Here is an 18,952-nt window from a genome sequence, read left to right as displayed (position 1 = left end):
CCAGCTCGATAGGCTTTGCGTGGGTGTCAGGATACCTCTACCAGGACTTGGAAAATGATAAAGGCCGAACAATGGCTTCCCAAAACGCACATTTCCGGGGTTGGATTTCCAACGACGTAGAGCGTCACTTTTGCATAAAGAACAACACCTCGACCATTTTTGACGCCAACAGAACAAATTGGCCCGCGGGACAATACTGCATCTATCAGAAAGGGTCAAAGTGTCCCGTGGGTATGCAGAGTGGTTCATTTTTGTGGGATGACGAAAATGGTATCAATGGAACGAACAAGAACAATAATTCCGGCTTGCTTCCGACTGGAGTGTACAATCAGGATACCCAAATATTCTTCTGTTGTCAAATAAATGGATCCTACGATAAGCCAATACAGTTACCAACACAGAAACCTTTCTATCTGATGGCTTTGAAACCACAGTGCCAACAAGTTCTCAACACTGTTCACACAATGGAGCAAATATTATACGATACTGAAAATCATAATAATCATGATAAAGTGAGTCATCCAGTCCCCTTTGGAGCTGACTGGTCAACGGCACGCGTAATACATTATTGTTACTACCGGGGTAAGGTATCCATTTTTTTTCGGTGAAGAACAAGTTACGTGATCCTGTCATATCACAAAAATATGAAAACAAATGAGGCTTCAAACTCCAGGATAAAACTTTTCAAGACACCCAAGCTTTCGATTCCATGACGGGATCTTCATCAGTTTTATCAATTCTTTCGTGATAGAATCGAACTGTTATGCGTCTTAAAAAGACTTTTTTTCCTGAAGTCTAATTTCTCGTTTATGTTCAAATCCTTTTTTGTGTGTTTTAAATTAATCATCTATTACGGAGGCATAGAAAAGTTAAGAGCTTGAACACTGAAAAATGCATGATTTTTTTTCTTCACTGACCATCCCACCGGTAAATATGATATAATTTTTATCACAATGATCAGCATCATTAACGGCTTCCTTTGTTATCATCAGCATCCTTATTTTCCTTTTTTATCTTCATCTTCATTAACCATTATCAAAACCTCTTTATTTCGACTATCGTCATTGACATATTATTATTGATTTGCTCTCCTGATAATTCATATATAGATTTACCCAAGCCTAAAAGCGGAGCTCCCGGTTTATTTATTCTTAAAACAAGTTAACCTAGCTTGAGCCTGCGATCCAACCGAAAACCGGTACCTGGTTAGAGGTCAACTTTAAAAAACAACTGACCGGCGATGAGCTCTAAACTTGAGCCCGTAATATCGTCACGTAGTACCGGTCAGCGGATACCTTGGTGTCTATTGACCATGACATGGATGTCCAAAATCAAAGATGTACGCTGTAAACGGGTGCCATTTTGGGCGTATTGATTATTATTATTATTATTATTATTATTGCGAGGGAGCTTCATGCTGCCTGACGCAAACAAGGCAACTCCACTCCCTCTCGCGTCTCTTCACGCGTGGCGCTTACAGGTAGCAATATTACGAAACCGATGTTCATGTGGCCTGTGCCGTGACAAGCGTATTTTCGGAAGGGGGGGGGGGGGGGGAGGTGCGTTGTAAGTTGATCTTACTGCTTTATCGACGAAGAATAATTATTAACCTGAAAGGAATACGGAATTAGAATTTTTTTTCGCTTCCCCTCCACTCTTGTTATTTCATCTCTGTGTGAGAAGGAATGATATCAAAATGTAAACCAGCTAATAAACCTTGTCACAGTTTCCGATTTTAACTTTTATCTCCTTATAAAAGGAGGCTATTTTGAAAAACCAAAACTGAGCTATCTTGGTGAGCAAAATTATCTCAAAGTATAGTTACCTTTACACTGACTTGTTTTTTATCTTATTTGGTAGCGGACGTAAACCCTACCACCGACGAAGCCTCAACTGCCAATTATGGTGACTCGACCACGATGATGATGTCATCGTCGTCATCATCATCATCATCATCATCATCATCGCCGTCGTCTTCGTCGTCGTCGTCGTTACCAGCAATAACAAAAGCAACAGTAAAATCGAAAACAGACTTCGGCATAATTCGCACTAGCCAGGGCCCTTTACCAACAACAAGGCCATTACTCACAAATCAGGAGAAGGCAACATTTTCTCCAGTTGCTAAGACGTCTACAAGAGCAACAACTTTGATACTCGAAACGGAGATAGCGACCAAAGTCACCCTTCGGAGGAACAACACACTCACGACAACTGGAGAAGGCATAAATGATGTAGAAAGTGACGGTGATGACACATGGCTGACAAGATCGATCATTGTTGGCGCTGTGGTTTCCTTTCTCGTTGTAGCGGCAGTCGTAGCAACAGTGTTTTGCTTTCGCAGAAAAAGGTACGATAGCGTGTCATCAATGAAGAAAAAACTAAAAATGTAAAAAGCCGTTTATGGGTGTACATAGAGGGCTAAACACAGGTTACAATCCATTTTCATTCTTCGTCAGTAATGTGTTCTTTTGTAGTGCAAGAACGAGAAGAAAAAGTGACCAAGACAGACTCCATGTCGCGTTTACAATCCCTGTGAAGAAGGTCACAGGGATAACAAACATCTGTGTGAAGGAGGAGGAGGTGTGTCAAGAAAGGTGGGCAAAACAAAATGTAATTTAGTGACTTGCGAATAATTGTCTCGAAACCTCTATTCCCACGAGCATTCTTTCCCGTCTCTGCATGTACGTGTGTATCTAAGGATATGACTTTCTGTGACTTTCTGTTGGCTTCAACAGTTTGCCCCCCTCCTCCCCCACCCCCCTTTCAACCGGGTTGAAACATGTTGACTCGAAGTTGAATGAGTTTAAAAGCGTTTAAACTTTGCTTCAACAACCATTCAACATTTCTTTTGTGATCGCGAATGTTGAATGAAATTGAAGCAGTTTGCCCCCCTCTTTCAACATTAGGGAGCTTAAGCAACGACAACAGCAACGGCAGCGAGAACGTCACGAATTTGTATATTTAGTGGGTAAAAACAATAGCTTTGCACGCCCTGCACGTGCGTTTTTCGCTTTTGTCCATTTCTTTGCTGTCGTCAGCCAAACAACAACGTGAAATAGCCAAGTTTTTGGTTTTATGAAGAACGTCAGCACTTGAGGATAAATTTTCATTTTCTCTCCTAAAATGGAGTGCCGTTCCGACTGGTGTCATCTTTGAGGAATTACCACACCCTTGTCATATTAAAAACGTTGAAATAGTCACGAAGCGATTAAAATAATGCAAATTTATATTTTGAGATGACGTTCTCGTTGCCGTCGCCGTTGTCGTTGCTTAAGCTCCCTATTGTTGGGTGTGCGCGTGCGAACTAATCGGTCTCTCAATGACGATGTTACCATGTCCGTATCCATAGCAACCGCGGTTGCAGCCTTGGACTGAACGCAAGTCCTCTCGTCGGCTTTTTTGAATTTGTTGAACCGTTTGCCCATCCCAGCAGTCATCATCGTTAAAAAAAAAATCGAGCGATGTTGAAGGAAATGTTGAAGCCGCTTGCCCGGGCACAAGAGAATCTCTTGCCGGGCCTTAACACCCACAGAATTACTCGAGGGGCAAGGGGGAGTGCAGTAAATAAGTACAGAAAATTGTAACTCCAACAATTGTACCCTGTGAAGTCCAAATTAGTAGGTATGGCAACCACCGCATCAAATGGCCTACAGTACGTTTGTTTCAGTTTTGGTTAGATTAACTAATGTTTATTCCTCAAAGGAGTTAAGAAACTAAGGTCAAACTTGCGAACGAGAAATGATTAAATGGCTGACGTTTCGAGCGTCAGCCCTTTGTCAGAGTGAATTGAATGCATTTAATCTTTTCACAGTAACAATTCGACCTTAAGCTTTATGAATTCGTCTTCCTTTATTTATTTCCCACTGCCAACGCAGTTCCACGTTTTTTTCAACTAAACACTTAATAAGTGCGCCTGGTTTTCAGTAGCGGCGCAAGCGTATACTCAAGCACAAGAGAGCTTATTTCACCATGAAAACGTCCTGGCGCAAGCATAAGTAGAAGGATCAAAATTTTATCTTTTCCTTGTGCTTGCGTTTTTGCGTGCGTTCGCTTTTGCGTTGTGTGAAAAAGGGGGTGTAACGCTAGCATAACGCAAGCTGTGATGTTCGTCCAATGAAGAAGACCAGCCCCAGATTCCACTCTCGCAGCGCTGCGTTGTAAGAGAGAAACTGGAACTTGTGTGTCTTTTTCTCTGCGTTGTGTGCTTGTCTTTGCGTTAAGGTTCGTTTTTACTTGTTGAAACGAATCTCTTGTGCTTGGGTTTATGCTTGAACTTGTGGTTGTGTCGCTAGTGAAAACCAGGCATAAATGAAACGAATCTAAGTCATTTTTAGGGAATGACTTGATCTTAAAAGCAGAGGTACAGCACTTTCTTTGTATTTGATAAGTGACCCATTGAAATTGCTTGATCTCTTTTCATATAAAATCCTAAAAGTAATCTAAATATGACTTTTTAGTGCTAGTGAACGTTACAGTGTCATCAACAAGATCGAAAAAATTAACGTTCTCTACGGACGCGGGTAAGTTCAGGTTTCTTACAAGTTCCTTACATTAAACACTTAAAATGGCCTTGCCAAAAAAACAGCATCCCGCTCCGGCTTTAAATCTCGAGAGTCCCTCTTTCTTAGCCGGGGTCGGGAGCCCATTTCAGGAGCCCATGTCACAGCTTTTTTACAGACCAATCTATTTTTAGACTACCTTTTCCGTAGAAAACAAAGACAGTTCCGGTTCGGTGACATTATGACGTCATGTTAGTTTCTTGAGATTGGTCATCAGGCTCCTGCGGGAGTCTCATTCACGGGAAATTCAATCTAAAAATAAATCGGTCTGTGAAAACGTTGTGACAGGAATAAAGGGCTGTTGTTCGCTCCTAGTCGTGGGCTCCTGCCGGAGAACAATGCTATGAATTTTCACTGAGAAAGGTTGAGGACAACGGCAATGAGATCGCCACTAAAAAATTAAAATTGAAAATAGGTGAAAAGGTGAACGAAACCAACAGCTCTGCACGCCTAGCAAGTACCTTTTGTATTTTGGTACAGAAGATCTATTGTTTTCGACCACCGACATGGCGCACAGATGTAAGGTAAAAACCGCAGATGGTCCCATATCCACTTCAACGCCACACGGGAAACAAAAGAAAGGGAAATTCTGAAGGAACCCATGCATGACTCTCTTATTCGCGTTTCATACAATAGGGCCGTTTAAACGAGAGAAAATAAGCCGCGGCTTACACAAGACGCGAACAACCCGTATAAATGGTACAAAATCTATGTTCACGGCTTTCTCAATACAAGCCGCGGCTTATCCTGGCGTTGGAGTTTATATTCGTATAAATAGTTCCTTTCGCGTATTATGTATACGCCGCGGCCAGAGTAAGCCGCGGCTTATTTTCTCTCGTATAAACGGCCCTAATGTGTTAGAGAGACTGAATGCGAGGTGTTTTACAAACGAAATAATTAAGGTTAACATTGTTTTGTTAAATTTCTTGTTTGCTTGTTCAAAAAGATTGGCTTGCAAGAAAATGGGCATAAACCAAACTTTTGCCCACTTCCTGACATTTCTTACAATTGTTTCATAATCCAACATGCAGGGAAAGTTTTAGAGGACCAAGCTCACCTGGTCTTGAAGAGACTGAAAACCCACTTTACGTAGGCAGGTAATGTTTTTAGTCTGGGAGGGGGTAACCATGCATGCGTCCAGAATAGACCATTTTCGAATTCTCACGGCTGGACTGGATCTAGCATGAAATGGAGGCTAATGCGGGCAAATTAATTTGTGTGTGAAAGGATTTGCCCGCATTTGCCTCCATTTCATGCTAGATCCAGTCCAGCCGTGAGAATTCGAAAATGGTCTACTTACGGTAAGAAAATGAAGAAAACGAGGCTATTTTTAGTTTTCATAGCGGCCTCATGTCGTTATAAAACAATAGCCGTGATGAAAGGAATGACACCAACAAATAATAATAATATTATTGCTTATAGCGCGCAAATTAACATTCGAATATGATCAAATGCGCGTTACACCTAAGATACCTGAAAACTATAAACAAAATGCTATAAGAAAAACTATATACATCATATAAAAGCTAAAATACATCATAAAAACTAATTAACAACAACAGTCGTGCTGCGTGCTGCATATTTAGCAAGTTCCTTTGTCGCCCTTTGTAAAACAAGCCTATTCGATTGCATATGGATAACCGTTTCCGCCCCTGTCTTTTAGTTTCTTGAAAGTGTTGTTCTTAAGACAACCTCCCCTATCCCCGTTGGCGTGTAATCCCAGCAATAAAAATTTATGCTTATAAATATATAGGCTTCTCCTTAGATTGAGAATGCCCTTCTCCCGTCTGGATGGAAGAATCAGACTTGACTCGCTAATATGTGATTAAAAACTGCTTTCTTCAACCACCAAAATGGTTTTCTTACACTTTCTTACACCTACAAAGAATGTTTCGACCAATCAGGAAGCCTATCGCTGTCTTTCTCAAGTAGATGTTAGCTCTTCTATTCTGACCTGCCGTAAACCCTTTGCGAATAAAACGTTTTGTTCCAAGTATTTTCATATCGTTTAAATGTGAATGCTACATTATAATGAAAATACAATACACAAAGAATCTTCACCCCGGGAGATTTAAGTTGAGCACAAGAATGAGTTAGCCAATTTAGTCTATTGTATGAATAGATGGTTTTCACCTGACGTCACAGAAGCCATGTGGGTGCACAGAACAATAGAGAAAAGTCTTTTTGGAATTTGACGCCATTATAATGCAATTTATGAGCAATAATTTGCTCTTGTTTTGTGCAACAACATGGCCGTCTCATCACGTGATTGAAAACCATCTATAGGGTTGACTGAATCGTGTCGAGTGATTTTCTTGTTATTGGCTAGTGGTCGAACCGATGAAGATTTCACCTTGTCACTTTTACGTTAGAGTATATGAATGGAAACATATTTTTAAGGTTGTTCTCGAATATTATATTTTTTTACGTTCATTTCAGTAAAGGCACCATTATTAGAAGCGATAACCCACTATACATAAGGTGAGCTTACTTCGTGGGCAACAAACAAAGGAGTCTGATGGGGAGTAGAAATGTATGTTTTTTTGCCATATAATTACACTTACAATTTAGCCCTACTTATATGATTTGTCTCTTTGACTCGACAGTTATGGTACCAATTCACCTGACCAAGAAGTGGACAATCCACTTTATACTAGAAGGTCAGTTTCTAAAGTAGCGTTCCTTGCAGTTATTTTAAGGGGAGTCCACAAACGTGAATGGTAGTTGGGAGAGAAATGTTTAGCTCAGGACAAATACATTTTTCCATAAGCCATTAATTAATTAAAGTGAACTTTACCGTGACAGACGAACATGCGCCAACGTGTTTCAAAAAGTGGCTTACTACGAAGTTTACGACGAAATGCTTTGGGGCATTTCCTTGTTATGTAACTTGGGTTTTTCTCTTTCTGGGCGGGGCCAGTCTGGATTTGACTTTATCGTTTGTTTGTGGAACAAACATTCTTTTTTCAGGAGGGATGTCCGTTTGCACCCGTTGCATAGTTCAGTACTCAGTTACCACTGAGGCCTATGAATAAAATCGAGCCTGGAGTTGACCTTGCTTTGGCACAAACTTCATTGCTTCCTCATGTTATTTTAATGCCAACGGGTTTCTACTTACATGAGAAAAGACGTGCGGTTTGTATCGAAACAAGGTCAACTCCAGCTTCGCTTTTATTCAAAGGCCTGGTAACTGAGCACAGAACTGTAATCGACGCGATTTTTTACCGCGATATCGCAATAAGGGTTTCGAAGCTGCTTAGATCACTTGACGCAGTTTTGCTGCCAATTTTAAGGTGCATCCAAATTGCAGTATATTGCGGCAACTTTAGTGATGTTGTGTTACAGCAATTGACCTCGTATTCTCGGTATTGGATTGGAACTAGCTCGCAATGGAGGCTAATGCGGGGGAATCTTTTCAAATGCAAATACGAATATGGTTTATTAGCATTTTCAGTCTCAGTGTAGTTTTTGCCCGCTTTTGACCGAAGACGGGGTGGAAAAGGCGTAGAAGACGTGAAAAAAGGAGGCCGGCCTTGAAAAACTGTGTTTTTGTAAAATAAAATAAAAACTCAATTCGACCTTGAAACGCATTAATCAGGTCCTCGAAGTCTTTCCATTCCAACAAAAGGATTCAACTTGTCTATTTTTAATTCCAATTTCAGCGTTGAGGCTGCCGGTGATATTGATGACTCATTGTACGAAAGGTAACTTCAATGTCTCTCTAATTATAAATGAAGGCGTGCAATTTTACGTCAAAAATGCACAGAACGAGATCATCCGTCTGGAATAAAGGTCATCCCACACTGCACTGACCTGCTCAGCTCCACTTTTCTAACGCTGAAAACGTAGACCTACAATTTCTAGTTATCGCGTTTGGTGTGAACAGGGTATTAATTTCAGTTATGTAAATAACGCAAGTCAAAATATCATTTTAGGATGGTACACTTGAGAGTAGAGCGCGGTCGAAACGCGCAGCGCCCAATTTTTTTGGTTACTAATTCATACTCAACAAACGTGTAATTGTCTTATTAACAGTTCTGCTACAAAAATAATGCCTTTTAAGCTTTGTTATGGTAGATGATGAGCAACAAAATCCCTTATTTAACTTTTAAATGACGGAACAAAATTTTCAATCTGAAATCCTTATTAAAATCTTTATATTAAATTTCAACCTTATACATCCCATCAGAGGTCTCTTGTATCTGTACAGATCCTCGCACATGAGCCCATTTACAAATTAATGGGGCTTAAGGCAATTAAAACTACAGGAATGCATTATACATTGATCAAAGTCTCCTTTTTCAGCCTCTACGAAAGGTTAAAGGGAGCAGAAGAAGATGACAGCGACCAGCCAGTTTACGAAAAGTAATATGCCACATATTTCCATGCCAAACAGAGCGGTTTACAATTGTGTGACGGAAAGATCTCACAACTGATTCGGTTTCCCCTCACTGCGCATAGAGATTGGCTTAGAATAGGCCATTTCCGAGTTCAAGTCTGCCTACTCTTCAAAGCGAGTCTAAGTGCGAAGTTTTTGTGATGGTAATTAGTTCTACTTTACATATGAATGAAAACTAATTTTCATAAGAAAAACTTCGCACTTAGACTCGTTTTGAAAAGGAGGCAGACATCAACTCGGAAATGGCCTATTCTTCTTGGCTGCACTCCTTTTCCCGCGCTTGGCGCTTGCTTCATGTATTTGCTTTGCGTTGATTGGTTCGTTTCAATATCTGCGTTTATTTTGATTCGTCTAAGGAATCAACTCGGATTGAAAACCGCTCTAAATTACTCAGATTGTCGTCTCAAAATTCTGGACAAGCTAAATATAATTTACTTGGACCGAAGATGTTGCAATCCTAAGTGGTTTTGATTCAAGTACTGCGCATTTCACAAACACACGGAACTCTGAAGATCAACTTTTAATCAACGGTTTCGCTTTTCATAGAAATACCACCGTAAAGACCTGAATTTGAAAGCTGACGTTTGGAGATTAGCCCTTCGTCAATTCGCTCTGAATGGCGAAACGGCAGCTTTCGAATTCCTTTAATTAACGTGCTCATTTTACCATATCAACCCAATGGTAACCCATTTCTGTATTTCTAATCACTTTCCCACCGACGCAGCACCACAGTTTTTTTTTTAACGAAAACCTTTAGTTTTCGCTCTTCACAGCTGCCAATCGTGTTTAGAGAGACTCTTGGCTGGCCGTTACAAATATAAATCGACAAAATGATCGAAATCAACCAATCACAACGCTGAATGGGACCCATTGAGCCATTCCCCGAGTTATTGAAAGGCGCAATAAGATCTTCGGGTGGTAGAGAAAAATCAACACGAGCTCCGCATTTTCAATTCCATTTTGGTAGTAAATATGATTTGTTAATAATAAAGTTCCGATACAACGCGTGCTCTGATTGGTTAAAACAGCGTGATTTACAAAAGTAAAGCTGAAGATGCCGAATGCGTGAGGAAATTATCAAATTCAAGTTCTTTCACTAAGCCTCCCCTATGATCTGTTGCGTTGTAAAGCACTTGAAAAGCGGATAGAGCATTCAAGAAGTAGGGAAAACACTCGACTGCGTCTCGTGTTCTGTCCGCTTCCTGTGTTCTTAACAACAGAACAGATCATTAATTCTGTCAGTCTTCCTTGGGACATTTCTCGCCTTCATTGCGTACAACGCTAATCTTTCAGCTCGCCTGTGGTGAAGTTCTGTTACTGTATATTTATATATTTTTCTATAGTTCGCAGCAAAATATATTGTACCTTTATCCGTTATAAATTAATGCATTGAACATTAAATAGCACGAAAAAAACAAGTGAGTGCAATACAAACTCACTTTTGATTCCACATTTTTTTAGGATGGTCTAAAGGGGGAAGAAGTGGACAACTTCGAACACCAAGATGAGTGGTATTCAGAACAGACGAATTTGCGTACAGAGAAAAAATAAATAAATCAAAGGGTTGTCATCTTGGCTTATTCATGATGTTGTACAAAGATTAATTGACAATCGTTTTCTTACTGAAGAAGCATTTTGATCGAAGCCTGGTCTGTCCTACCGAAAAAGTAACAAAGAGAAACTGAACTGAGATTTGGCTCAGCGAAATGTCGCACAGAAACGTCCGCATAAATGTAATTGCCCTCATATGAGCGCATCACAATTCCACAAAGAATTCAGTGATTATGTGAGATCTTAGAAGGCCTAATTAACCGGGCTAAAATGCGCACGGCGTTATGTTGACGTTAAATACGAAACCCCCAACATTTCCTCGTTTTGTTTAAATATACATCTTGTTTGAATAAAAGAAAAGATCATGAAGTCTATGACAAATAGAGGATTGAAAAGAATTCAAAAGAATTGAATTAAATGTGCATCCGTTGTTGACCATGTCATCTCTTGGATCTCGCTTTGTCTGTCAGTCTAAGTAATCTTCCAGAAGTGGTCTCCACACTAAAAGCAAAAAAAGTAAGAAGGAATTTAACACCACATTGGTTCCAACATTACAGAGACTTTCTCTGTCGTTGACATTTGTCGAAGAAAGTATTACAGCGGTTACCTTTTCACAATTTCCGCCCCAATTATGTCGTATGTGTGGTAAGCAATGCCAAGTTTGGAATGGGAGTCAAAATTCCGGCGCAGAAGCTCCTGTTGATTAAACAAAATGACAAAGTCTCTTCTCGTTTTCGGAGAATGGCAACCCGCCTGATTTTTGAGAATGATTTTGCACAAAGGTGCGATCAACATGGGCCCCTTTCAATCTTTAAGACGTCTTTTATACATCACCTTTGAACACTAGAAAATAGCCATTTCATTCAAGCCTGCTTTCAATTGAGCTTCAAATATAAATGCATTGGTTTGACGCGAATGCATGTAGAGTTTGTTCCAAAAATCTCCCCACCAATCAGAGCCAAAACCAAACTAAACGAGAAGTGATTTGCTCACTCGTGTTTCCCCGACACTGCGCAGACGATCAGTTGAATTCGGCATTTTACTAGCTCGCATATTTCCACGATTAGCGCCGACGTTCACTTGAATTCTATGATCGTTCACTAAAATGTGTCGCTGTTGGCACTGGCGTCCTTTTAAAGTAGATCAGCGTCTTGCACTTCCGCGCACTTAGCGCCACCGTTCATTTGAATTACGTGGGTCGCACCAACGAATTTGTCCACGCAAAGCACCAGCATTCATATGAACTATACGACTTTCAAACGGCCTACGGCTTAGCAAAGGTGTTCATTTAAATTCCGCGACTTGCTAGCGCAACCATTTTCCGAACTTAGCGGCTTTAACTGAATTATTTTTGCTTTCTTCTTATAGGGCAAATTACTATCAAATTTGTTTATGTTTTCATTTTACCGGAAAAAAAACTTTATAAAAAGTGGCCTCTTCTTACCCTCTCAAGAATCTCGCGATACTTCCTTTGCCTGATCATTTGAATCAGCGCTTTTCGCCCTTAAAATAAGAAAAGAAAATTAAAGAAGGCGGAAAAAACGCTACAGTCTCGGTCACAAATGTTGTAACACAGACGGCAATTTCTCCCCCCCCCCCCCGTTGATGCTTATAGGTTGGAGTGCAAAAACCAACCGGTAAATGCAACATTGATGGGAGGGAGGAGGAGGAGGAGAAGTGCCTTATTTACAGCTTTGATGCGCTGCACTTGCTGTTCAAGCGAAGTGTTACAACTATTTATGACCGAGATTGTAGCTGCCAAAGGCTTTTAAATTCCTTCTAAATTTCATAGTCCATTCTTTATCATTTCACTTGTGCCTTACTTGATTTCACTTCTGACGACAATAGGTGCAGTTACACACACCATGGTAAATGCCATTTCCCATGGTAAACTTTCCCGCGGTACCTCACACGTGGGTTTTAATATACCGTGTCAACCAGCGGTCACAGGTTACGAAGATTACCGAAGTAAAAAGAAATCTCACGCAATTCATTGTTGGGAAACTTAATCTCAACTTCATCAGCATCGTGATTGGCTCTTGTACCTCTGGCATCAAAACACCCTTCCAACTTACCACGTTAACTGGTGTGATAGCCGCTTCGTCTGATCTTTTTCACGTATCCATGGAATTTACCACGGGAAATTTACCCTGGGAAATGTCAGTCACACGCACTAAATGCAGTTTCCCCGTGCATGCTGCGGTAAAAGTTCCCCGTGTGACCACACCTAATACCTAAGTGAAACATCTTTGCAGTGTAAATGAAGCAACTTAACGCAGTTGTAAAGAAGCCTAAAAAATTCTAGCCTAAATTATAATAATCAGCACAATTTCTAAAGCGCCCTATTCACAACTGAGCTCTAAGTCGCCTAACGATAAAAGGCAAAAAGTTCAAACAAAAATATATCGAAGTACAGCAAGATCACCCGGTGAGCGAGGAATGTAAGAAATACATGAAAGATACTGGAAACTATAGGAAAATCCGAGCCCCAGATGGGAGTTTTATCTTTCATATATTTCTCACATTACTCGTTTGGGTGGTTGGTTGGTTGCATCTCTGATATGCCTTAATGTGACTGCATGATGCAGCTAGCGAATAAGCCTAAATGTCACTCTGCCATGCAGTTAAGAGTCATATATGGTTAAAATTTTGACTATGTGACTGCGTGATAAAGTCGTAGTCCATAACCACATTTCACCCTTGCTAGTCAAAGAGTCTCCAGTAGCCCAGTGGTCAGAGCATCGGTACTTGATCACGGCGGGTCGTGGGTTCAAACCCATCTGGGCCTCGGATTTTCCGAGTTCCCATTTGACGATGCATAATATCTTTAAAGTACAACAAGGACCAAACATTATTAAAAAGATAAGCGAAATACGACTCAAAATGCTACACAAATCTTTGGTAGTTTTCCCATGGCCTGATGTCAGAGCAGCGACCTTTTGTGTCCCAGCTCTGAACAATGTGATAATTGGGAGCTTTAGCTGAGACGACGTTGACAAAAAAACGACAACACCAGAAAGCAAATCAATGTAAAGCGCAAAAACAATAGATCTTCTCTCTCTGCGACTGCGGTTTCAGTACAATTTGGTAGATTCCCTAGCAATTCTTTTCTAACAGCGACGCCAGATAGACTAATTCGAGCTTCGGTTGAGAAAAGGCGTCCGACGACGAATTTCAAACTGTCTCTCCAAAATTCCACGCCATGGATAGTTGATAAACATTTTTACGTCAAGAACGACTTGAAATAGTTGATTACAACAACGCGACGTTATAATTTCAGACAACGTTCTGGCAGCCGTCGTCCTCGTCTGGTGAGTAAAAAAACGCAATGATGTATTAATAATTATGGGATTGTTCTGACGAAGTTACCATTTGAGAAGTTTCTCATGAAGACGCCAGCACCTGGAATAGACAGCCACCAACTGCCAACATCTCTGGTAGTGAGAATCCCAGAGTTGACCAAATGCCTTCAAAATTCAATGAAAAATGTCTCTTCAGTAGCATTATACACACTGCACTGCAAACTGAGTACGATGAGCACGATCAATCAATTTAATCTCCTTGGTTTGGCTGCGCTATCTTTTGCACGCCAACCTGAAGATCATTTTGGAAAAGCCTGTACCCGTTACCCTGCTTTTAAGCTTTATTTTTGATAAGAAACAAAACACTGAAACGGAAGCCAAAGACTGAAACCACTCTAGCCTTACAGCAAGGTCCTCGTAACAGGCGTGCAAAGGTAACAATTCCCTCTCGCCGAATTGTGAACCAAACCAAACGCAAGCAACTTCGCTGCACACCAACTGTTAGAACGACTTTTATATGACCTTGAGAAAGTGTTCGCAATTTGTTTCACGGACCAATGTTTGGCAAGATTAAAACAAAGCTTCTCCTTATTCCCGCCAAGGAAACTCCTAATATGGCATATGGGTAGTAAACAGTTCAATTGCCCAATCACATTACTGCATTTCAAATGACGTCAAAGCAAAATGTTGATCTCTTTCCAGAAAGTTCCATGGAGAGATGACGTTGTTTGCATCCGCGTTCGCTAAGCCAATGAAAATTCGTACTCGTTTGTTTTTCTTCGATAAGCCAATTAATTGTTAAATAATTATAATAATATAAACTTACATAGCGCTTATAAAGCGCTTTACAACTTTAAAGGTAATAAATTAACAGAAAACAGTCCTAAATAGGAACGTCTTTAACTTCGATTTAAATTGGAGCCGCGTATATTATCTGGAAGTTCATTCCATAATTTGTGGACTTTCGAAAGCGATTCGCTCGCCAAAACATTTTCTTCTGGGATTATCGTGAGGTCGACTTGTGGCAAGCCTACATACCGGTAGTGTGGGGCCAGCGTAAGATCGGGAACGAACGTTCGCTATACAGTACTTGACCAAGGTTGGCTGATGGTACTACAAGCAGATTCTTTGTTGCAGAATGTAGCGTTCTTGATGGTAGGTAAGGTTGCAATATGTCAGTCATGTACTGAGGGGCAAGATCATTAAGGGTCTTAAATGTGATAAGCAGTATCTTGAACTCAATGCGTTTGTAGACAGGCAGCCAATGCAGCCTCTTGAGAATTGGAGCGATGTGCTGGGATTTCGTCTCCCTTGTCACGTCTCATGTTTTGCATTTTTCTTTACGTTCTGTTGTTTTTCCGTTTATTTTTCCAGGTCATACATGTACGAAAGTCGCTCTACACACTGTTATGCACAATCGTCGACTACATGTATCATTCACTTGTTGAAATTTTGCCCACCAATCGATGATATTTTTCTCACAACCTATTCTGCGATACAAAAATTCTTTAAAAACTGGAAAACAAATCAGTCTGTGACTTCATCTTGTAGATAGATCCCTAGCTCAGCCCTGGGATGAATAGCTGCCAATTTTGCTATCTTAATTTACACAACTTGTGCTGCCCTCAAAAATCAAAATTGCCAGGAGTTAAATAAACGTATATGCTTTGTGTCGATGGCATTTGACTTGAATTGTCAGGATAGGGACACTTCAAAACTTGGGGCAACAGTCCCTATCGAGGGAATTTGCCCGCAGCCAGATGTAATTGACTGAGAGTCGATTTTGATGAGGGAGGAAAACCGGAGTACCCAGCGGAAAACCCTCGGATTGAGATCGACTGACACGAGGCCAGGTTTGAACCCGGGTCACAGAGGTGAGAGGCACAGTTGATAACTGCTAAACCAACCTTACCCCCCAAGGGTTTCCATCCACACCTCATTAAATGGTAGTTTCTGTCACAAAACTACCCAACTGTCAATTTATAGCTTTGTGCTCACTTTCAAATTTAGTACAGGCCATTCTGGTTGAAAAACATCTAAATTCACTCAAAAGCTATGTTCCCATTAACCCTTTAACTCCCAGTGGCCACTTATAAATTTTACTCTGTCTAACGCCAGACAATTTTACTTGTCAATTCTTGGTTTTCACATGACGTCACGACCGCCATGTTGTTGCCCCTAAACAAAGAAAAGGCGGCCATGTTGGTGCCACAACCAAATCCTCCGGGAATTTAACTCTATTATTACGCAAACGCTTCCTTTTGTTTTCATTGAAAAACATGGCTGTTGATCAGCAATAGGGGGCCCCTCGGGCCTTAAAGGGTTAATTAACAAAGAAATGCAGTCATACTGTTTAGTACGTGAATAAAATTAATAGCAACGAACGTTACTCACGTGATCTCTTCCTCGCTGAGTTTAAATTTAACTGATGCATCTCTCTTGCTTATGCTGACATTGGTGTGATAAGGCAGGACATTGCCGACAAACTTGTCTAGAAATTGTTTTAAAATAATTATGAAATTAATTCTCTTTATTTGAACACCAGAAGTGGCAACTGAAATGAAAGTTAGGTCCAGGTATGAACAGGATTCAAATCTATGACTGTGTAAAAAAAAAATGACTGTGTGATTGCATTACTCTGGCTCCACCATCTGAACTATCAAGCCGGCTGGTAGCTGCAGTGGGTTCATAAAGGGCCAGGCGCTGGGTAAATTGACTGGCTGAGCACACTCTTTTGCTACGACTTTGCCCAGCTGTTTTTATCTTTTCTGCTTAATTTATTACATCAAAGGCATACATAAAAATGCCCAGCTGCAAAACACTGATGACCTCCTGAGCAAAATCTTTATGAAACCTTTGAAGCTGGTCAATAATTATTGCAATATCACTGTAACTTGCTTGTTTAACAGCAATAATCTTTCTTAACTTTCATTTCAAACTTGTCTAGGTGAAAGGAAAATTTATCCTTAAAAGAAATCAAAGCTAGACTGAATCAAAGACTTTCATCTCAAGAAGTAATCTGAAACTTAATGGCAATGCACCCAGCCATTTGAAATCAACCTCGGGAGTCACTCTTATATTAATGCGCCATTTCCGAGTTGCTGTTTGTCTCGGTTCAACTGAGGCATGCAGCAACTCGGAAATGGGCTATTGGCGAATGAAAATGACAAGAAATACATGAGTTCTATTATGGGCACCCAAAATGGAACAAAGCTCGACCTCTACACCTAAGGTTTCTGCTCAGTAAGAACACTTCACATTAATTTTGTACTTAACCTGAGTATCAGGCTTTTCTTTTCTTTTTCTTGTTTTTTCTTGGCAGATCCCCCTTCCTACCCCTACCCTGTTGCTAAGAAAGGCCTGATACTCAGGTTATTTTGTACTCATCACAGTGGTATTCTCACTGATTTAAAGGTTTCTATTTAAAATCTCTGGGCAAAAACTATTGAGATCTGTGCTAAATTACCCTACATCAAAGACAAATTATATGTTAACAATACTGATACATGTACAAACCTATTGTAAGAAGAACATTGGGATCAGAAACCCTCTTCTTAATGTGAGTTATGAAATCGTCAGTCAGCACAACACCAAATTCATCGGATCCTGATGTTAGTTTGAAGAGGCAAATTTTGTTCTCCTCCCAAAGATTATTCTGAAAATAAGACAACTTTTGCATTAACCTTCTCTCTAACTATCACAAGCAACAATAATAATAATTATTATTAGTATATACTTGTGTGGAATGACGCTATGCACTAAGGAAGGAGGGAGACAGGAAGCGGCAGCTCAATTCAGTAATTAAAAGGACTGTGTCAATTAAGCAAGCAAGAATATCGCTAGGAAGTTATGTTCAATCTAGTGATCAGGGAGAACTGTTGCAACCTGTCAAGAGGGAAGGAGTTGCAAATCAAGAAACAGCTGCCGCCTTTAAAGTAAGGAAAAAGACTAAAAATAGTCAAGAATGGAAAGAAAAGCCATTGTACGGGCAATTTCCAAGCCAGACTGAAGATCAAAAAAACGAGTTCACGCACCTGTTTGAAAGAAGAGATGTCCCCATTAACCCTTTGACGTCCAAACCGGCCTAAACTGGCCAGACTTAGTATTTTACTGTCTAACGCCAAACAATTTTTACTCGTCAATGGGGAACCCCTGGGAGTCAATGGGTTAAGAGAGAAATGGGGCTGCCTATGACATTTTGAAATTCATCTAACATCATTATCGAGTCAAAATGATAAGTGAGAAATGTATAAATAATAAATAAAACAATAGATCAATGGCAGAAGTCTGAATGACTCCATTTGTGCTATTAACTCTTCGTTTGAATGAACATTCCTCCAGTCATTGATCTCTATACATGTATCATCCCAGAGATTACCCCTTCCAGCCTGGTCTTCTGACTACCATCGGTGGGACTAAAAGGTTCAAAACTTCATGTTGTCTATGAAAGGATAAGTTACCAATTGTCTGTCAACCAAAGTCTTGTCTTTCACCACACAGTATATCTGGTGTTTCAAAATGATAGCAGGTATCTTTCCTTCAAACTTGTTCAATGGAACAATTGACTTCAGAAACAATATGGCAGCTTTTGTATCATTAGGAACTTCAAAATCTGTTACGAAGCAAGAAAAATATGAAAACATGATGGTAAATCGATATCACGAATGTTATTGATATTCACAATGAAATATATTAACGGTCACACAGTTGGTATAACCTCCCTGAAGGTAGTCTAAGATATTGCGAAAAGAATGGAGGATACAGTCCTTCACAGTGGAGTACTAATCAAACAACTAGATTTACCAGTCGTGTACATTGATCAATTCTGACAAAACAAACTGCTTTAAAAGGTGAAAACCTTAAGTAGGAAGCTCACCAAATTCGCTTTTATTCGAATCGGTGCAAGAACGTTTAAAGGGGCTGGGGTTCTCTGGGGAAGAATCTGCTCGAGTCCTTTTGGAAGTCATCAATTCGTATTAATCATCCAATATTCTTACTGTCCGCCATTGCTTGCAGTTAAGGGTAATTACATTACGCACATCTTTTTATTGTGAAACCCCGCTGGTGACAAGTCGCGCGGGCGCCTAACTATTCAAAGGATAATGTGAAAAAAGTGGTTGTGCATCAGGACTCGCTTTGAA

The 18,952-nt window shown here is 40.3% G+C and overlaps 2 protein-coding genes across 4 annotated transcripts in view; one reads left to right on the top strand and one right to left on the bottom strand.

The window, feature by feature from the left end:
• Positions 1-10,947, top strand: part of LOC138060664 (uncharacterized) — an 18,295-nt gene extending 7,348 nt beyond the window's left edge. For 2 of the 3 annotated variants that reach the window (XM_068906502.1, XM_068906500.1), the window contains 10 exons: positions 1-582; positions 1,861-2,347; positions 2,475-2,594; positions 4,458-4,520; positions 5,591-5,656; positions 6,999-7,040; positions 7,166-7,219; positions 8,222-8,263; positions 8,865-8,924; positions 10,420-10,947. The exon at positions 1-582 is cut by the window's left edge and continues 66 nt beyond it. In XM_068906502.1, the coding sequence (XP_068762603.1) occupies positions 1-582; positions 1,861-2,347; positions 2,475-2,594; positions 4,458-4,520; positions 5,591-5,656; positions 6,999-7,040; positions 7,166-7,219; positions 8,222-8,263; positions 8,865-8,924; positions 10,420-10,429 (1,526 nt within the window). In that variant the 3' untranslated portion in view covers positions 10,430-10,947. The remainder of the gene's footprint in view (positions 583-1,860; positions 2,348-2,474; positions 2,595-4,457; positions 4,521-5,590; positions 5,657-6,998; positions 7,041-7,165; positions 7,220-8,221; positions 8,264-8,864; positions 8,925-10,419) is intronic. The other variant, XM_068906503.1, reaches the window with a different exon arrangement.
• On the bottom strand, positions 10,523-18,836 carry LOC138060665 (inactive serine/threonine-protein kinase 19-like). Its single transcript, XM_068906504.1, has 8 exons — positions 18,688-18,836; positions 18,272-18,423; positions 17,328-17,466; positions 16,206-16,302; positions 13,879-13,976; positions 11,954-12,012; positions 11,117-11,205; positions 10,523-11,010 (listed from the first exon to the last, which is right to left on the bottom strand). The coding sequence occupies exons 1-8, from the start codon at positions 18,776-18,778 to the stop codon at positions 10,950-10,952; spliced, it is 786 nt and encodes a 261-aa protein (XP_068762605.1). The 5' UTR covers positions 18,779-18,836; the 3' UTR covers positions 10,523-10,949.
• Positions 18,837-18,952: the final 116 nt, after the last annotated feature.

The sequence above is a fragment of the Montipora capricornis genome, chromosome 8 (genome assembly GCF_036669925.1).
Source record: "Montipora capricornis isolate CH-2021 chromosome 8, ASM3666992v2, whole genome shotgun sequence".
NCBI lineage: Eukaryota > Metazoa > Cnidaria > Anthozoa > Scleractinia > Acroporidae > Montipora > Montipora capricornis.
The sequence above is the reverse complement of the archived record's forward strand: the minus strand, read 5'-3'. Positions and strand labels throughout refer to the sequence as shown.

Coding starts and splice junctions, on each gene's coding strand:
- LOC138060665 (XM_068906504.1), bottom strand. CDS start 18,778: ATGACTTCCAAAAGGACTCGAGCAGATTCTTCCCCAGAGAACCCCAGC. Junction 13,977..16,205: donor CTCAGCGAGGAAGAGATCAC/GTGAGTAACGTT, acceptor TGAATTTTGAAG/GCATTTGGTCAACTCTGGGA. Junction 12,013..13,878: donor CATGAGAAACTTCTCAAATG/GTAACTTCGTCA, acceptor TCTTATTTTAAG/GGCGAAAAGCGCTGATTCAA.